Source organism: Polistes dominula, unplaced genomic scaffold, assembly GCF_049000335.1.
Source record: "Polistes dominula isolate Pdom_NZ unplaced genomic scaffold, Pdom_raw_medaka contig_75, whole genome shotgun sequence".
Classification (NCBI taxonomy): domain Eukaryota; kingdom Metazoa; phylum Arthropoda; class Insecta; order Hymenoptera; family Vespidae; genus Polistes; species Polistes dominula.
The window spans coordinates 2,765,428-2,785,222 of record NW_028301003.1 but is presented as its reverse complement, the minus strand read 5'-3'; the positions used below and the strand labels follow the sequence as shown (position 1 = coordinate 2,785,222).

Sequence of the window (19,795 nt, the reverse complement as noted above, 5' to 3'; positions counted from 1 at the left end):
ATCTTAGTATACCTGACTGTCAACAGAAGAATAATGATACAATTGTCGACAAATAAGTATCAATAAAATCCAAATATTTATAAACTTTCCTTAGAAAAAAGAAAGAAAAGAGAAAACAAATAATTATTATCAATTATCAAGAACCACTAAGCCCAATTTAATTAGTTAATATTTTTGTTATATAATTAGTATACATACCACCAATAAAGAAAGATGGCGACAAATCGTGAGACGAGCAATATCAGCACACATCACTAAACTTTCATGAAGACTACAACCGTTCTGTCAAGAACGATACGAATGAGAAGAAGAAGAAGAAGAAGTAGAAGAAGAAATGTTTGTTTTGAAAATTGACCTAATTGAACTAAGTAAATGAAAATGTCAACAGAAATAATTCAAATTCAACTCACCAATGAGAAAACAGATCACATATGTAAAACTTCAAAACAAAATCAACCTAGTAAATTGGGATTGGTAATATGACAAGTGGCTAAGGGTTGTGTTGTGGACTTATTTTCTCTAAAAGATAACCCAAGACAACAGAGTTCTACGCAACACACATCAATTTCGGACTGGCGTGTGCCGAGCTTGTATTTATGGTTGTAAAAGCAAGAATAATAATAATCATGTAAAAAGAACATGGGATAAAGAAGAAAGGGACTTTCAGGAATCTTTGATAAATGAAATACAGCTTTTCAAAGCACAATACAGATGGTAACAGATGGTGTTGATTGCTCTTTTAGGGATTCTTCTTTTACTCCTACACACCTTTTTAAATTTTGAAGAGCTCCTTTTTCAAACTTGTCAAAACATTCTTTTTAAACATCTATATATATATATATATATATAGTGTGGGGCAATATCTCTGTCCAATTAGAATATTGTCGTTGTTTTTAACAATATGAAAAATGTTATAAGCGCAACTTACACGGCATAATGAGGGGCATTTTTGGCTTGAACATTTTTTGCGTGGGTGGAGGCATAGAAGAGATTTCAAGGTCACCTGCATTTTTTTTAAATGAATATTATATTTTTTTTAATGGGATATGATGGCAAATGTTGAGACGAATTCAACGAGCTATTATTCAAGGTCATGCGAGATCAAATATGGTAGAAAATAAAGTTTCTTACATTACAGAAGATGTTCGAAGTGGTGACCGTTAAAGCCAATGCAAAATTGTTATCTTCGTATTGCTGCATCGCGTACATGTCTTATCATTTCTAAACTTATGCTATTAAATGTTGCTACTATCAATTGGGGACTTTATTAGAAAATGTACCACTAAACATTGGCCAAATGATGTTGTTACAGCACGACGGATGTCCAGCACATTATGCGCGGAGTGTAAGAGATGAACTGAATTAACTTTACCCAAATAAATAGATAGGACGTGGAGGAGTAGTTTCTTGGCCAGCTTGCTCTTCCGATTTAACCCCACTAGATTTTTTTCTGTGGGGAGCATTGAAAAATACGGTTTACCAAGAAGGACCCACTACACCAGAAAACATGAAAGAAAAAATAGTTGCAACATGTAATAGCATAAGTTTAGAAATGATAAGACATGTACGCGATGCAGCAATACAAAGATTACAGCTTTGCATTGGTGTTAACGATCACCACTTCGAACATCTTCTGTAATGTAAGAAAGTTTATTTTCTACCACATTTGATCTCGCATGGCCTTGAATAATAGCTCGTTGAATTAGTCTCAATATTTGCCATCACATCCCATTAAAAAAAAATATAATATTCATTTTAAAAAATGCAGATAACCTTAAGATCTCCTCTATGCTTCCACCCATGCTAAAAACGTTCAAGCCAAAAAATGCCCCTCATCATGTCGTGTAAGTTGCATATATAAAATTTTTCATATTGTTATAAACAACAACAATATTCTAACTGGACAGAGATATTGCCCCACCCTGTATATGTATATTATAATTATACAGTAATTTATATTATAGTTGTAACTATATATTATTACGTTAGGTAATTTATATTATTATAGTAACTATAATATATATATATATATATATATATATATATATATATTATAATTATACAGTAATTTATATTATTATAGTGACTATAATATATATGTATGTAGGAAAGTTTTAAGTGTAGCAGAGGTAGACAAAAACATTAGTATTCTGTCCTTTCTGTATATCTTATTTTATTAAAAAGGAAAACTCTATTCAGACTAAAAGAAAAGATCATAAAACCATAAATGAACCCTTAAGGATTATCAGGATATATTGGTGCAATAAAAAACCATGTGTGCAGGGTCAGGACCCTTTGAAGAATTTCAGATACCTGTGTAAACATATGCGATACTTTAAAAAGGGCAACTTTTCGATGTGCTAGATTAAGTTTCTGTATGTATAGTTCCCACTACCGAAAATCATGGGCTGTACCTGTCGGTGGACTATGGGGTGGATCCTTATGTTATTGGTCAATAAGATTTGTAAGCTTCTTCGCTTTCAAAAGGGGTGTAGGTTATTTCTAATATGAAAGACGTGAAAAGAAATAAGAGAGGAGCAGTCTCAGTCGTAGAAGTAGAGCAGTAGTCACAGTAACAACAATCGCAGTTGTATTATAAGTCGTTATCAGTTGTAAGAATACAGTCGCTCATCTAAGTGGTAACCGTAAGATTGTGAAACTAATATTGTACTTTTTCTAATACCTGTTTTAAATAAATCTTATTAGTAGGATTAAACTGGGTGTATGTTCACCACACACCTCTCACCCTAAATAAATTTCCCTAGATGTATATTATAATTATACAACAATTTCTAATTATAAGAAGGTTAAATTTACATTTTTAAATATTCATAAATAATAATACTTATGAAATTGTTGAAATTGATAATCATATAACAGAGAAATATTAACAATGAAAACTTTTAAACAAATGAATCTTTAAATAACTGTAAAATTGTGCTTTCAATATTAATTACAAAAAATAATTATGGAATGATTAAGATGCCTATTGAAATACATTTTATAAATGGCGGTACGGATGACCGTAAAAATGGTGCTATGGATGACCGTAAAGATGATGCTATAAATAACCGTAAAAATGACGATACAAATGTGAGAAAATCGACGTATTTATCAACATAGGATAATAAAACAATTTCAAATATTTCAACAATTTCAATATATTACATATTTCATTTAATAATAATAATAATTATTATTATTATAATAATAATATTACTGTAATATTTTCTTTATTCTCACCTGTAAATTTACGTAATTTATTTTCACATGCCAAAAAAGTATTTCTTTTGACTCAACACTAATTCTTAATCAAGTTATTCATAAAATTAATTTGTCTTATAATTCTTTGAAATCTTTCTCGATTTAAAATCAGAAATATGAAATTAATGTCACACATGTAATATGTTACTTCAGTCGTTTATGATAAACAAATTTTTATTATCATCAGAAAAGAAAATATATATTTAAATTTATGTAAACAAATCGTATCCAATAACACAATTAAAATTGTCAAACTATTTGAAATTAATTTTAATATTTTAATCTATCCCGTTTGAGTATGGAGGGTACAGGTAAGGAGTATCATCTCATACAGGAAGAAAATTTGAAAAAGTGTTCAGCGTATGTTATAAATAATAGTTCAAAAAATTTCCAGAATGGCGCTGGTGTAGACAAAAGGCATGGTATGAATGTAACAATTGTAAGCGAATTGAAGTATGCCGAGTTAAAAGATTTAATATTATTGGCGACTAAAGTAGTTAATTGTTGAAAATTTCAACTACTTGCGTAGTACAAAACAATGTAGTAAATATAATCATAAAGAATTATTATGAGAAAACGTGTAGCTAGAGTGATTTTATTTCGTTAACTGTGAATAGTACGTTTATTGATTTTTTATCATTTAATTTTATGAAAAAGTATGTGAATAACAAAACAATTATGGGTAAAATTTGTGTTGTGAAATTTGTGTTCCTTGTTTATTTCTCAATCCTACTCTAATAATATTTGGCGCTTTCTTTAAAATTTACCCTGAAGCTACTGTGGCGCCACCCTAATTGAATGCATTTTGACGGACACTTTTCATATACACAGATGATATTCCTTACCTCTACCCTCCATACGTTTGAAGTAAGCACTATTCAATATTTTAATCTTTTATCATCCGATGGTAAGTATCGATCTTGTTACCATCTGTCGATAAAAAAACATATTTAAAAATATTTCTTTTACTTATATTTTTGTTAAATCTTTCAATTATTTAAATATTTACAATCTTTATGAATTTAATAAAATTTCTATAAGAATAATAATATATGTATAAATATATTAATAAATTGTTTATACATATTACTGACTGATATAAATCGTATGCACAAAGATAAATTTGAATTCAAATATTCGTAGAACAATTTTTTCCAAATCTTATTAAAATTATTTAATTACATAAATAAGATCTTACTATTATACGAAATGAAACCGTGAATAGTATAGATCATTTTATTAATAAAAATGTTTAGATACAGATTCGTATAAAACATACACAATATTAGAACAAAAATACGCACTTAAAAGCAGTTGAGTGCAACAACTATTCACGTATATTCGCGTATGTTTGATATATATATATATCATAATTTATTATACATATTATTATAAGAAATTACGTTAATATAATAAAGTACAAGAAAATTAGCGTGAAACTGAAATATATATACATATATATAATACACATACGTATACATATACATATATATGTATACGGGATGTTCAATAACCGATGATACAAGTAAACAGGTGTTAATTGTACATTTATAAAACTCTATTGAAAATTTAGAATATACAATTTGTTTGATAAAAATAAATTTGAAAATATCTTGAGTACACCTGATTCAATTTCACGCAACTCTTAATTTTATATTTTTTAATACATTTATAAACATTATTGGTATATCTCATGGCATCATTTCTTTTATGTTTATCAAACATTGTTTTATAATTTTCAGAATTACATTTGATTTAACATTTTCAATTAAGTTTTTCACGTAGAATTATTCATTGTTTGCTTGTACAGTTAATTATGAGACACCCTTTATATATCATCTATCTTTTCAGCGAATATTGCATCTATTTTACGCGTATTAACAATTTAGCATGATAACTTTCCGTATGTAATTTTGTAATACAAACATATATATATATATATTTTGTTTTCGTTTAAAATAATCTCTCATTTGTTGAGATAGATTATAAATTATTCTTATTTGTAAGTAAATATAATTTGAATGGTATGCTTTGCTAAAAATGAGACACATTTATGTGATATTCATAATATCCGTTCCAACAGCAGCAGCAGCAGCAGCAGCAGACAAACAAACAAACGCTCACCAAAGATACACACATGTACATACATACACGAATATGAAAGTCTTGCAATTTCTTTTTCTGTTTTTTTTTTTTTTTTTTTTAAATTCAGCGTCATGGATCGATATCTATTAACATAAGTCAAGTACGTTGATGAAATGTTTTCTTATTTCTTTTCTTTTGCTTATTTGTTTATTTTATTCTATTTTTTTAGTTGTTGTTTTGAGTAAGATTTGTTATATAGCGTAACAAAGGAGTTTTTCATTAGCGATTTATATTAAAAATTGAGAGAAGAGGAGAAGAAACAAATTGTTAATTGTCATCGTGAATATCTTGCCGCCATTTTTGAGCTGCCTCTCTTCTAGCATCTGGAACTAATTGTGAACGCATACCACCCAATACATTACTGGTTGCTTCGGTGGCAAGAATTATTGGTTTTACTACTGTCGGTGGTATTTGTCTAAGTACACCTCCTACAGCTCCTGATACACCTTTTTGTTCATGTTCCTCACTTGCAACGCGTACCAATTGATTGGCCGTTTCACCAAGTCCCTGTACATTTATAAACATCAATCAATTGAATAAGAATTTAATTAAATGTATTAAATGTATCATACAATGTAGTACACAAACGTGTAAAAAATCAAATTCAAATTTGCATACTTCTTTAACAAGCATATAAGCATTGGCCATGCCTTCACGAATATCCTGCGGTTGATTATATTTTTTTCTACGTCCCTTTTGTCCTTTCGATATTTGTCTTACACTTGGTCCAGGACTGACCATATCATATGCCGTTTCAGCTGTACTCTGTAAAGCATGTACCAGCCTTGACGTTAATTCCAACGCCGCCATTGCTGTAGAAGTCGTAAAACTATTCGCACCACGTTGCAAACCTCGAACAATTCTTCCATCTTTTTGATATTGTTCTATTGGTAACCAAAATAGATCACGAATACCTTGAACTGTTGAGAAATATTTTTAAGTTAAGATATTATGATTAATTTTGTTTTCAAATTAACAGATTACACGTACACAGTTGTACCAACGAGTGCATAGGACCAACTCCGCCAAGTAAACTGGGTAGTTGATTTTTTTTAATATCCTGTGACCACTCGGATAACAAAAATGTTACGAGTTTATCAAAACCCAAAAGTCCATGTCGATGTGCCAATCGTTTCAGTCTTAATTCTGAACAACTCAATTGAGCAAGACCCAATAATAGTCCAGCTAAGGGTCCGTGAGTCAAATCTACACGTTTACCATGATAATCCAATCTTACGAGAACTTCCGGTGAAAATATCACCGTCCTTAAATATTACAAAATCAAATTAATACGATAAACATTTAATTGATTAAAAAAAAAATATATATATTACCTAAAATATATCGGTTGACAATCATCGCGAACTTCATGAGTTGTCTTTGGTTTAGTTTTGTTTTTTTCTTTAATCGTCAATTCATCTTCCAATAATATAAGCAAATTTTGATCTATCGTATTACTTTGCGACGTATTCGTTGAAATTTGAACATTAGGCATCGTAGTAGAATCATTTATGCTCATAACAGGTGGATGATGTGTAGGTGTTCCTTGTTTCGATACAGAAGAAGATTTAGAATTATTACATGTCGTTGAATTATCCAAATTTTGATTGGATCCACCTCCCAATTCGTTAAAAAATTCAATCAAGAATAATAAACTATCTTGATCAATATTTAGGCGGAGTGGCAGTAAACTGAGCTTGAGACAACATTCTTGAGTAGGAAGTTTAGGATCTGGTCTTAAATGAGCTGCCTTCATTGTAAACATATTGGCATGAGATTTTTTAGGTACAGCCGCACTACTATACTGATATAAGAACTTATTGATATGAGAAGAGGCCAATCTATCCCTAATTTCAATCTCATGGACTAATAAAACTTGTCTTGAAGCTTCCTTAGTATTCTCTGGAAATACTTCGTGTCTGAAACGAACTTTGTTTAATTGTAATTCCATTAATACGTCGTGTTGACGATTAGGACCACCGGATGTTTTCCAATTGATTGATTCTCTGGTTCTTAAACGTGGTGAATTTGGTACGCTACCAAAACGTACTTCGTTTTGATTAATCGTTGCGTAACCTACGCTAGCAGCAGAACGACTTCTGAAGATAAAAAAGAAATAAACAAATGTATTATTAATGATTAGATGAAATTGAATGTACAATTATTGATTTATTACCTTCCTTGAGTACGTAAAGTATTGTCATTAATGGTAACGTGTTTCTTTGATGTTACATCCGATTGATCAAAATCTTTTCCACCATACATATGCCATATCAATGTCATTTCACAAAGCGTATATCTTAATACAGCTGCAGGATAATGTTTGGGTGCTTTCAACAAATCAGTTTTACCATGTGGAATAGAAAAATGATTATCTACGATCCTTAATGATTCTTCGGATAGCCAACGTATTTCTGGTACCCCGTCTCTCGGCAAAATCCCAGCACCTGCCTCTTCACCTAAGATACAAAATTCTTCATCCACATCTTCCATTTCACTTATACACATTGTTGGAATACGATCTTTCGAATTAGAACATATTTCAGGAATATTATTATGTGACTCGGGACGTGGTTCGTCGGGAAAGAAAAATACTTCTACTTGTGTTTCCTTTACCAGTAATTGTTCATTATCTGTACTTATCGTTGTACCTTTAAGACAATAATTATATTTAAAATGAATAGAAGAAACAAAACTAAGAATAAGATAACAAATATTGAAAAAAAAAAATCAAAAACAATTTACCTTTAACCGTTTCTTCCATTGCTTCTTCCATTAAACTGTTAACCCTTTCCTCTTGACTTTTACTCAAAGTATTTATTTTCTCATCACCGAGTAAACTTTCCTCATCCCTTTGATTAGATACACTTATATTTTCTGTATTTTCTGTATTATACGTTAAATCACCGTCATTGGCAAAATATGTTAATAATTGTGTCAATGCACGTCCAGAATCTGAACAGGTGCGTACATGTAAAACATTGTTGCTAGCTCTTAAATCAACTCTAGGTGCACCACCACACATTTTGTCATTTAATCTCAATGACAATTCGAAAAGACCCAAATCCATTACACACACGTAATCTCTTTTCAAATCAACATCCTTTCCTAATTTATTTGATATAAATAATCCAATATCTTCAGCTATAAATCGTAATGTTGAAGTACTCGTTTGAGCTGCAATATTACTCGACACGCTAAAATTACCAAGGGTCACAACAGATTTCAATGGTAAATATAATGGTCTGTAAAAAGAAAATTATTATTAATTATTATCATTGTTGATTTTTTTATACACAAATATATATTTGTAATGAATTAAAGACCTGTAATCAATGGTACAATCCCAAAGATGTAAATGTAACTCAGTAAGAATTCCTGGAGGTGAATATCCAGCAACTGGATGATCAGCAACGTCTAAACAATCGGTAAATTGTGTAAACCATGATGTAGTTGTTGAACACATTTTATGCCTCAATGTAGCATTCCTTATACCAACTGCTACTCTGAAAGTCTATGAAAAATATTTCAAATAAATATTATAAATTAAAATAAAGTAAAATATTAAATTAAATTAACCTTTATGCGCTGAGTTTGATGTGCAGATTGTATACGAACAGCCACAGTTATCATATCTTTGTTACAAGAATTAGTTGTTACATTTGCACCCAATTCACATTTGTAAATTGTCCTTTGACAGTGTCTAGGAATAACACTATTTATAGATCTAAGTGGTGGAGTTTGTGAAGGTGTGGTAGTCAAACCACAATGATTTAAAGAAGCATTTCTAATCATTGCACAAATGTATCCCATATTAATATTTCCTTTGTAAGATGTTACAGAAAATATCGTAGCATCTTCTACTCGAAGTATCAATTCTCCTTGTTGACCAGGTATAACATTGCGTGTGGAATCTCGTACAGGTGTATACATTGTCAAAAGACCTTGATTAATATTCAGTGTCAAAGAAAATTTACTTTGACCATTCTTAGAAATATTATTAGGTTGTTGTTTGTAACTTCTATCCGCAGTAGAATGAAATATATTGTCCTCGTCTGAATCGGAATCAGAGTCATATTGTATACCGCTTTTACACATGCTGAATCTATAATATATATTTACAGATATACGATATAAAAGTATTTATCATGCATTCTTATTAAATAAAGTATATTGAAATATATTTACCTAGGATATGCTGATTCTTGTAACAACGTAGAAGCTAAATCAAGACCGATATGACTTTCGATATGTGAATTATATTTTGGACGTGGGGCTGAAGGTTCCCATAGAAACATATCCGTATTAAATCTGTTGTACAATAATTCGTATAAACGTTTGGATGGTATTTGTACAGAAACAATAGGCAAATTAATTTCAATTTGAATTCTAGAACGTGCTGCTTCTTCGATAAATTCAGTCATTTCTTGTCGAGTACCAGGAATAATCAATTCTTCACCTTCTCTGTCGATAGAAGAATGTTCTATTATTTATATTTATATTATTATTGATTTATTTCAATAATAATAAATTATAATATAAATACTAACTTTTGTTCAGGACTTCCTTTGTCACCTTGAGCGTGTGGTTTGGAATGAGGTGTGTCCGATTCGTGTATAACTTTTTTAGAACTAAATGGTGATGGTTGATGTCTAGGTGCATTTTCAAAATTATCATCTAAACTCGAATCTGCTTCTCCTTCTGAACTATCCTCCAATTGTCCACCTGAATGAATTGGATAGATCGTAACAACTATTCTTGCCCAACCAAAACCTTCATTTATGTGTTGATACGACCCATCATTCTTTTCATCAGATGCTGCTTTTGCTATCTCTATTGGTTCATCTGTTTCCGTTTCTAAATATGACAATAAGAAATTTCTAAATTGAAGTTCATGCCTAGATGAATAGGCAGCCCGACTTTCCATAGTAGAATGGATTTGTGCATCTGTAAGTTTGAGTATCATGTAATCTGGTCTTACAGATCTTTTCCACCATGGTGCTCTATGCATATCGTGTAAAGGTCTCAAATCAGGTATAGGAAATCTATACAATAGAAAATTATGAATTAGAATATTTTTGTACCTTAAATTAGTATAATTTTACCTTAATTTAATTGTACAAGACGATGAAGACACATTTATATCTATTTTTGAATCTGGTAGTACTGGACTTTCTACTGCTTGATAAAATAATGCTTGTTGGTTCTACAAAATATAACAATTTATTAATTTTATGAAATATTTATTATTAATTTATTTAAATTTGACAAAACTTACGGTATCTCTATTAATCGTTGGATTACAGGTACAAATTGGTTGTGGGTTTAATAAAGCAGATATTCTATCCACTATTGTGATATCTATTTCAGTCTTACAAGGCTCAAGTTGAATACTAAATAAATATTTTAATTAATTTGATAATATTGTTATATGAATTATTTTATTTAAATATTAACTTACGTGATCTCTGTGCGTGGGTGTGCATATTTGATCGATGTAGCACGTCGAACGGCTTTCTCTCTATATTGAAATCTCATTCTAAAATCAGTTTTATCTGAGAAACCATAATTGTTACAAGCTTCTTTTTGAAATCCTAACAATTCGACGAATTCCGTATTTAATGTTCCATTCGAACTACAAGTACTTGAATTAACTAAACATTCAACAATTTCTAAACTGGCTAACGTTAAATTCCCTGATATTGCAGAATATTGCGCAGTAGTTTTTTCATTTCCTTCGATGACCAATGGTGCTGCGAGTAATCTATCAAAATAAATGAAAGTATCTTTAGATAAATTCTTATATAATTAATAATAAGAATAAATGAATTAATAATGTTTGTACCTAATATGGCTGAGACGACAAGCATCCAAAAGTAATTTAGAAGCTTTGTCAAAATCTTTATTTCCATAACCACTTGGTACAAATATTCCTAAATGTTTGAAAAATTCTTCAGCCGAATTTTTCATTTGTTTAATACTACTGCTAGTCAAACCGAGGCCTTCTACGTTCGTTGTCAACATATCTTCGTGTAATAAAACAATAGCAATGGATGATACTCTGACATGAAACTGAGTTGTTTCAGCTGATGAATCAGAATCCAAACTATGCCTGTGTTTATTGTGTTTTGGTAAATTAATATTAGAACTTCTTGAACTAATACTACTTGCTATTATACTATCATCCATGCTTAAATTATTGCTTAACATTGAATCATTCATAGGTGAGGAACTAGGCAAACGCATTGGTAAAAATTCTTCTTCGTCGTCTGATTCTTCTAAAGATGCTGTTGACCATCCTTGAGTAAGTCTCAGATCCTTTAATAAAAATATAATCAATAAATATAATCTATGATTTATAATAAAATTAATATTCAATTACCATTGATTTAATGCCTTGTTGTATTGGATGTATTTGATGTATCAGTTCACGTTCAACTCTATTAAAATCACTACCAGCCATTGGTTTTTCTGAACATGTCCTTGGTGCAACGTTGCTTACGTCTTCCAAATCTGGGGATGCAAGGCCATGTGCTAATTCAAAAATTACGTGTACTTGTCGTGGACTCAAATAAGAAGTGAAAGATCCTAACGTTATTTCCAATTCTACCTAAAATAATACAAATTTATAATTAATATATATATATATATAACAATAAACAAATTCAAATAAGATTATTTATTTACCTTTGGTCCAGATACACTTTCAACTTGTTTCATTTTTAATCTGAATTCTTGACGACCAGTAAATTTGGCAAACAATATTGGATGGGATTCGCTTAAATTATTAATTAAACTTTTGTCAGGATAATTTTGCATACTTTGAGTTGGTGATATTTGTGCGGAAAAAAATTGTCCATCAGAAATCTACCAAAAAGAAAAGAAATGAATGAATTTGTATAGAAGTGAACAAAAACAAAAGAATATAAATCAATGAAAATAATAAAAGTACTTTTGAGTCAGGTGTAGAACATCTACTGGTGGTCATGATGCTTCTGGAAAAGGTTCTTGATCGAGATGGGAATTCATCGGTATGAAGAGTTACACCTTCCAAGTAAAATCGTTTGGTTGAGAAGGCTGACACAACGTAGCCTTTTCCAGACTGTTTTTGATCAATGGAACTATGATTAGGATCCGACCCAGCTTCATCAGTGTATTCGAGATACTGTATACACATTTCTAGGGCTACACCCATCGTTGAATCCAATGGTACATGTTCCAATCTTATAACTGTATCTACAAATCTGACTTTTGTTCTACACAAAACTGAAGAACAAATACATTCATAAATAACAATATGAAATTGATTTCATTTGACTTGAATCGTTATTTAAAAAATCTTTACCAGAATCAATTGTTTGTGCAAACAATTCTACACCTTCCAATGGTTGCGTATTTCCAGCATTGGCATCTTGTTGCAAACATTCTTGTGCAAGTTGCATACTGGACGTCATCGAACTCCACATAGATTCAAACATGGAAGTTCCATTTTCAGTTCTTTGTCTTGGTTGTACAGTCAATCTGAGACCATTTACTTCTACATAACTCGCTTCACTTAACAATGAAGACCATGGTATGCTAATGGACATTTCCGAAATGAATCCATCCACAAATTCCAATGGAAGATTTTGTTGTTCGACCAATTCGTTAAGTGCCTAGAAAATAAAATCAATGAGTAAATATGCTTTTAAGTGTGTAACAATACAGTAAATGTAAATAAACTTTATCTCGTATATTTACATCATAAATTTTATCCTTAATAAAAATTCAAATGATATAAATGTACAAATTAATTCTACATGTATTTCATTGATAAATGTGTAATATAATTTTGTATCTGTAAAATGAAAATTGAAAATGAAAATCAAATGAAAAGAATAAAATTATTTTTACAAGTTGTTTTATGATGAAATTAAAATATGAAAGACAAAAATATACCTGATAAGAAAATGGAAACAAAGAAGAAGAAAAATAAAAAGAAGAATGTGATATTTTTTGAATTGATAAAAATAAATTACACCTGGATGAAAAATAGTGAAATAAAATGAAAAAAATTAATTGATAAAGAAAATGAAAGAACAAAGAAAGACAAAAAAAACAAAATTTGATTTACCTGAACATCAAGGGTAACATTGGTAACTCTACCAGTTCCATTGTAAAGGTCCACAGTAAGTTGATCTAATGTCAACTTTTCTTCAAAAAAATGTCCGAGATATCTTTGCAGTAAATATCTGCATATGCTTTTCTTTATATTCTCCGACCAAAACCAAGACATTGTTCATAAATTTGTTTATTTGTTAATTATCTAATAAAATTTCCTATAACCAGAGAGAGAGAGGGAAAGAAAGAAAGAAAGAAAGAGTGAGATAGAGAAATAGATAGAAAGAAAGAAAGAAAAAGAAAGAAAGAGAGAGAAAGAAGAAAAAGTTTTACTTCAATAAAATCATGTGTGTGTGTGTGTGTGTATGTTTTGATATTATTTTAAATAAAAACACACTGTGAGCGGATGGCAGAGGGAAGGAGGTTAGATTGAGAAAAAAAATTAAATAATAAATTTGTTAGTGTATAATAAACGTGCGCGCGCGTGCGCACGTGCGTGCGTGTGAGTTGCGTGCGAAAAAATTTTTCCTCTTCTTTATTATTATTATTATTATGATTCTTCTTATTATTATTATTATTATAATTCATCAGCTGGCATATTATTATATGACAAAGAAATTAACCCCAAAAATAATTCACATCCTCGACACGTGTTGTAATTAATTAAATTGATTGACGACATAATCGATCGTGTTAAATTATACACGCAAAAGAGATCGAATAGACAACAGTTTGTATTTGTGTTTCTCTTTTCTTTTCTTTCTTTTTTGTTTTCCTTTAAAACTACACAACTTCGGCCCACTGTTTTTCTTCTTCTTTCACAAGTTTAATACACACACGCACATACACATTTATATAGCATGTCACGCATGTGGGTTATATATAATATGTGTATATATATATATATATATATGTATATATATATTTGTTCATAAGAATTCACGTACACATTATCCACTCAATGGCAGCCCAAAACATTACACACTTCTTCTATCGATTGAAATCAGCTGACTTTACAGCATGCCCCTGTGTCGACTGTATTATACATCCCTTCCTCCCCAAACCATTCCCCTTCCCCTCTTCTTCTATTCCTCTACCCCTTCCCTTTCTATCCGTTACACTCATCTCTCTCGCTCTCTCTCTCTCTCTCTCTCCATTTTTTCACTCTTTCTTTTACATTTTATTCATTAGTAATAGTTTGCTATTTAATCACTACCAACTCTTATAAAAATATAATATTCTTTCATTTTTTTTTCTTTTTTTTATCTTTGACCTAACCTACAAATTTTTTTATTCTTTTATATTAATCAAATAATTGTGCATATATTTATGTAAAAGATGCACGCGTGTGCATAATACTTATGGATATTATGCACTTTGTAGTATGAATTTTGTCAGTTAATTGCTACCAACTTATTAAAATTTATATCATTTTTTTGTTTTTTTTTGTATCTCTGACCTAACCTAAAAATTTTTTCTTTTTTAATCAAATGTATATCATAATATGTATATATATGTTTATGCGAAAAATATGTAAATTATTTTATAATGATTAGTATTATTTATGTATTTGTTGATAATAAATGAATGTAAAAAGATATGAAAAATAAAATGAAAGAGAAAATTATAATATTTCTAATTTTATATTCTCTTTTTTGATAATTCTTTTTTATGTTTCTTTCTTTATTTCGTTCTTTCATTAAAAAATCAATAAATTTGTTTGATAATACATTTTTTTAACCTCAATGACGTATGAATAAATATAACTAATGTAATATGTAAATGAAAAGATTTAATTTACAGTTTATTATAGAATCCATAAATAATAATTTGTGGCGCCTAGTTTTTAATATTCCAATTAAATGATAATTTGAAAATGATAAATAATTCATTATAAACAAAACATTTTTTTTTTCAATTATTTTTCATTCTTATTACACACAATTATTATTTTAATTAATATAATTTTATCTCTTTGTCCTATTATATTATAAATATTATTACTTTAAACGTATAGTTAAAAAATTTTGTAGGTTATGAGGTTGGTAGCCCTTACGTAGCAGTATTCACGTGTGTTTAAAGTCAAACAACGCATTTTCTAAACACGCCCATAGATGTTTTAAGTAAAAAAAAATATTCAGTGACAATCATTGACTTTCATTAATGGAAAGTCAATGATTTCATTTCCATAATAATTGATTAGAATTCAAAATTAAATCACTTGGTAATAATAATCCAGTGGAAATAAACCACCAACAAACAAAATATATAAATCAAATTGTTATTACGCATTATAATTATGGCTCTTACTAATATTCTACTTCTCAGTCAAATAGCTGGTTATGTTGTTGCACTTATTTTATCTCTTTGTATTATTGTACCAATGAGTTTACATCAAGATGAATTTCAGTAATTATATTGACAATTAATTATTATTATATAATATATTGTTTACAATGTTAAGAAAGAAAGAAAGAATTAATTTGTTAACTTTTCAGAGGACATTGTTTGTTATTTTCAACTGGAACTTGGCAAGAAACAGATGGACAATTTGTAGTTAATTGGGCTTCACAAATATCATGCAATTATACCATATTCGTTGGATTGGTATTATTCTTAACTGCAGCATTTCAAATTTATAGACTTTCCTTTTTCATGTATCGTGGTGAAGACAGTTCATTTTTATCAGCATTTGTTGACGTAGTCAGTTGTATATTTCTAACAATAATAACATTGATCGCTGCAATCATTGTAACATTAGGTTTTATGACTTGGTGTCAATGTATGACCAAAAGATTTCCTTCATGTGAATTAGCAGCTGGTAATGATATTGATAAAGCAGATGGTATCAATACTTCTGGTTTTCATATTGAATTGGGTGCTGCACAATTTGGTACTTGGAGTAGTTTGTCAATTTGGGTTGGTTTATCTGTTTTTGCTGTGTTAAAACTATTACGTTATCATCAAATAGAAAATATGAAAGTATCTATGTATAGAGAAAGACAAAAATTGATTGAAGCTACTGGTAGTAGTCAACAACAAGAATCAAGTTAATCTGAGATGATATGAATAATTTGTTATGTTATTAATAGAATATTTTGTAGAAATATTTTAGTCAATATGGCTTCCTTCTTTTAGTATAGCTGAGAATTATTGTTAATATATATGTTTTAATGTATGTAGAAAACTATGATCGATAAGAATGAAATACTCTATTTTAAATGAAAATTATTTACTGTAACAAACTACTCACTTTTTATTATATATTTAAGATATTTAATATTAATTCATTTATTTTATTACCAATATTAACATGTTCACTATATATCTGTAATTTGTTGTAAAAATCAATTGATTATCAAAAGTTTAACATCTCAACATTATTTGTTAAAATAATTCAAAAATAAATTCTGAGTTTAAGTGAACAGGTTAATTATGTTTAAAATATGTTACAATTAATACATATCAAATCTGTATATTGATGCACAAAGAAATTATGTTAATTTTTATTTTTTACTTCATATTTTTTTTTTTTTATAGTTAAGGAAATATTTTAATATTAATTTATAAATAAAAATATTTAATATATAATTTTTATGTATGTATATATATATATATAAGTTATGTGGCTTTATCAAAATACAAATCTAATTTATCTATTTATTATATGTTAATTTTTGTAAGTTAATTAAATAAATAAATTCGACACAATTTTTAACAAAATTTATAATGGTGTAAACTTTAAAGATGAAAAATATTATATACAGTGTTATACTCAGTTATTTACTGTAAAATTTTACAAAATGAAATAAGAACTAGAATAATAATAATAATAATAAATAATTTTATTAATTGTTTATTTGTCAATTGATTTTAGTAGGTGTGTTGATTCGATTGAAAAATTGTACATAACTATGAGCACTTGGTAAAAACATAGAACTTTCAAATTCCGGCCAGGATTTAAATTCTTTAAAAAGATTGAAACATTCAATAGGTGATAAATCTATAAAACGAGTATATATATTATAATTCATTCGTATTAATTTTAATCCACATCCTGGTACCCATTTTCTGAAATATTTCATTAATTATATATGATACTTATATATCATTTTAAAAACAAATCAAATCATTTGTTTTTCCTTGTACTATAACAATTTATAAAACTCATGATATACACTTTATGATTCACCATAATGTTTAATCAAAGTTCAAGGGATTCAATTATAATTTTGTTTATATTTGAATTATTATACTTACTCCAATTCAGGTATTATCTTTTGTTCTATTCCTGTAAAATGATATTTAAGAAAATACCAATAAGGTATTATATCTTCTAATTTCAAATAATTATTAAAAAGATCAGGCTTGGGTTCTATTTTAACAACATTTAATATTTCATGATCATGCATTTTGGATTGCCTCTTTAATGCTCGTTTTCTCCAAGGTATATACGCCATTCTTTCTATATCTCCTAAATATTTACAATTGAATAATGTTTGATAGCAAATGTAAAGATAATGCATTATGGCTTTACTGTTAGGAAAATTTAGATCCTAAAAAAATAGAAAAATTATTATAGAAATAAATAACATAAATAAACATCCAATAATCTAATAATTTAAAATATAATTACATGCCAAATAGATGGTGATATTGCTACATAAAAAGATGGTCTTCCAAATTTCATAAAACTTGTACGAAACACCATAGCCAATATTAAATGTCTAAAGAATTTTAAATCAGTAGATGCTCCAATAACTTGCATGTATGTTACATCATTTTCCCAAGCTAGATTGGAAATACCATTTAATGTATCTTTTATTCTATCCATGTTATCATGTTGATCCATGTAATGTAATTTGCTCATCTTAAATAAATTCGCTTTTCTTATATGTAGCCTATTATGATATTTCGTTTTTAATTCATTTAACGTAGGATAAAAACAATCGTTTGTTTCATAAGCATATATCTCTTTAATACCAGCTTTTAATAATTCTTCTGTTAATAAACCCATCCCAGGATTACATTCAGCTACAAAAATCATATTTTTGGAAAGATCATCGATAATCAATTGGACAAATTTTTTAGCTGTACATTTATCCATCAAATATAAAATGTCTTCTTTAATGCTTATTATTTTCATATATTTTTTCGGACAAATTTCAGCTAGTTTAGGATTAATAATATTCACATATTTTTCTATAGTTACATACTCTTTAACATCGCTCAATAATTTGTTTCTTTCCTCATACATTATTCTTTCCAATTCATTTTGTTTTATTTGATTATTATCAATATTATCGCTGTTAGAGAATGATCGTGTAGAATTTGCATATAAGCAAGATTTTGTATGTGCCAATAACAGTTTCAAAGGTTTAACCCTTTCCATTTGTTTAATTAATGAAATTCTAAAATTAATGCTTATCATCATTGAGCTCTTTTCTTATTATACAATTCTATAATAGCAAATTGCATTATATCTAATTAAACTTTCTATTAAAAATTAATAACATGAACATATGTATAATAAAAGAATTAAAATTAATTCTATTTAATGAAATATTTTATAATTTATTATAAAATGTATAAATATTATAATATATAACAACTGTGCAACTGTGCAACTATGCAACTATGCTTATTTGTTAATTATATATATATAATTATTTAATAAAATGTTCATGTAAATTAAAAACTGTTACAAATTTAACTGATATCACATACATATAGTATTTTTTAAGAAAGTAAAAAACACTGTTTGCTTATAACATAACCTATGTAAGTTTATAAATTAGAAAAAGTATTGCTTTTTAATTAATAAACACATTTAAAACTCCATCTAATGTTTGTTTAGATTAATATTTCTGTAGAATGTAATAAATTATTAATTATTTAATTAAATAAAAATAATTTACATAACTCAATATTCACTTCTTTAAAGGTTAGAATACAAAACAACATTTGAGGTAAATATTGACAAAACGTGAGAATATTTGTTAAATGTATCACCAGGTAGCGCGACAGTCACTGATATTTCTTTACGATGCACTAGGGATCCCTACGATGCACATACTAACACAATAAACTGTTTTTTACTTACAATGATATTATAGGTGTATTGGAGACAGTCTTGTTGCATTTGTAATTGATGTTTTGTCCACTCTTGTCACTGCAGTCTCACGAAGTCGCACATGCGTCTGATACAATGCTTGCAGGCACGCGCATCAGCGCATGCGTAGAACGTAAATAATGCTCGCAGTTGCGCATGCGTCGGATGTAAATT

The 19,795-nt window shown here is 28.6% G+C and overlaps 4 protein-coding genes across 10 annotated transcripts in view; 1 reads left to right on the top strand and 3 right to left on the bottom strand.

Annotated features, from left to right (window-relative positions):
- The window catches only part of LOC107069643 (dynein regulatory complex subunit 7), a 120,816-nt gene extending 120,500 nt beyond the window's left edge, over positions 1-316 (bottom strand). The window contains exon 1 of one of the 3 annotated variants that reach the window (XM_015327124.2): positions 199-316. In XM_015327124.2, coding sequence (XP_015182610.2) covers positions 199-252 — 54 coding nt within the window. In that variant the 5' untranslated portion in view covers positions 253-316. Of the gene's footprint in view, positions 1-12; positions 146-198 lie in introns of those variants that run through there. The other 2 variants (XM_089173968.1, XM_089173967.1) reach the window with 2 other exon arrangements.
- A 4,488-nt stretch (positions 317-4,804) lies between these two features.
- On the bottom strand, positions 4,805-14,619 carry Atg2 (Autophagy-related 2). Of its 2 annotated transcripts, none has more exons than XM_015327137.2 (20): positions 14,133-14,619; positions 13,523-13,727; positions 12,755-13,064; positions 12,362-12,675; positions 12,097-12,276; positions 11,792-12,019; positions 11,255-11,727; positions 10,871-11,173; positions 10,688-10,802; positions 10,515-10,615; positions 9,960-10,454; positions 9,598-9,873; positions 8,989-9,514; positions 8,736-8,923; positions 8,155-8,654; positions 7,586-8,060; positions 6,744-7,508; positions 6,400-6,674; positions 6,028-6,329; positions 4,805-5,916 (listed from the first exon to the last, which is right to left on the bottom strand). In XM_015327137.2, exons 2-20 carry the CDS (start codon positions 13,682-13,684, stop codon positions 5,677-5,679), a joined length of 6,228 nt encoding a protein of 2,075 aa, XP_015182623.1. In that variant the 5' UTR covers positions 13,685-13,727; positions 14,133-14,619; the 3' UTR covers positions 4,805-5,676. The 2 variants fall into 2 exon arrangements, with proteins under 2 accessions (XP_015182623.1, XP_015182624.1); XM_015327138.2 differs by having other exon boundaries at positions 14,457-14,619.
- A 945-nt stretch (positions 14,620-15,564) lies between these two features.
- LOC107069656 (transmembrane protein 179) lies at positions 15,565-16,889 on the top strand. Its single transcript, XM_015327145.2, has 2 exons — positions 15,565-15,918; positions 16,008-16,889. The coding sequence occupies exons 1-2, from the start codon at positions 15,809-15,811 to the stop codon at positions 16,561-16,563; spliced, it is 666 nt and encodes a 221-aa protein (XP_015182631.1). The 5' UTR covers positions 15,565-15,808; the 3' UTR covers positions 16,564-16,889.
- A 460-nt stretch (positions 16,890-17,349) lies between these two features.
- On the bottom strand, positions 17,350-19,693 carry mtTFB2 (mitochondrial transcription factor B2). Of its 4 annotated transcripts, none has more exons than XM_015327147.2 (4): positions 18,726-18,867; positions 18,146-18,543; positions 17,770-18,065; positions 17,350-17,580 (listed from the first exon to the last, which is right to left on the bottom strand). In XM_015327147.2, the coding sequence occupies exons 1-4, from the start codon at positions 18,733-18,735 to the stop codon at positions 17,373-17,375; spliced, it is 912 nt and encodes a 303-aa protein (XP_015182633.1). In that variant the 5' UTR covers positions 18,736-18,867; the 3' UTR covers positions 17,350-17,372. The 4 variants fall into 4 exon arrangements, with proteins under 4 accessions (XP_015182633.1, XP_089030017.1, XP_015182632.2 ...); XM_089173891.1 differs by lacking the exon at positions 18,726-18,867 and having other exon boundaries at positions 18,146-18,410; positions 18,493-18,630; XM_015327146.2 differs by having other exon boundaries at positions 18,146-19,693.
- Between the last annotated feature and the right edge of the window lie 102 nt (positions 19,694-19,795).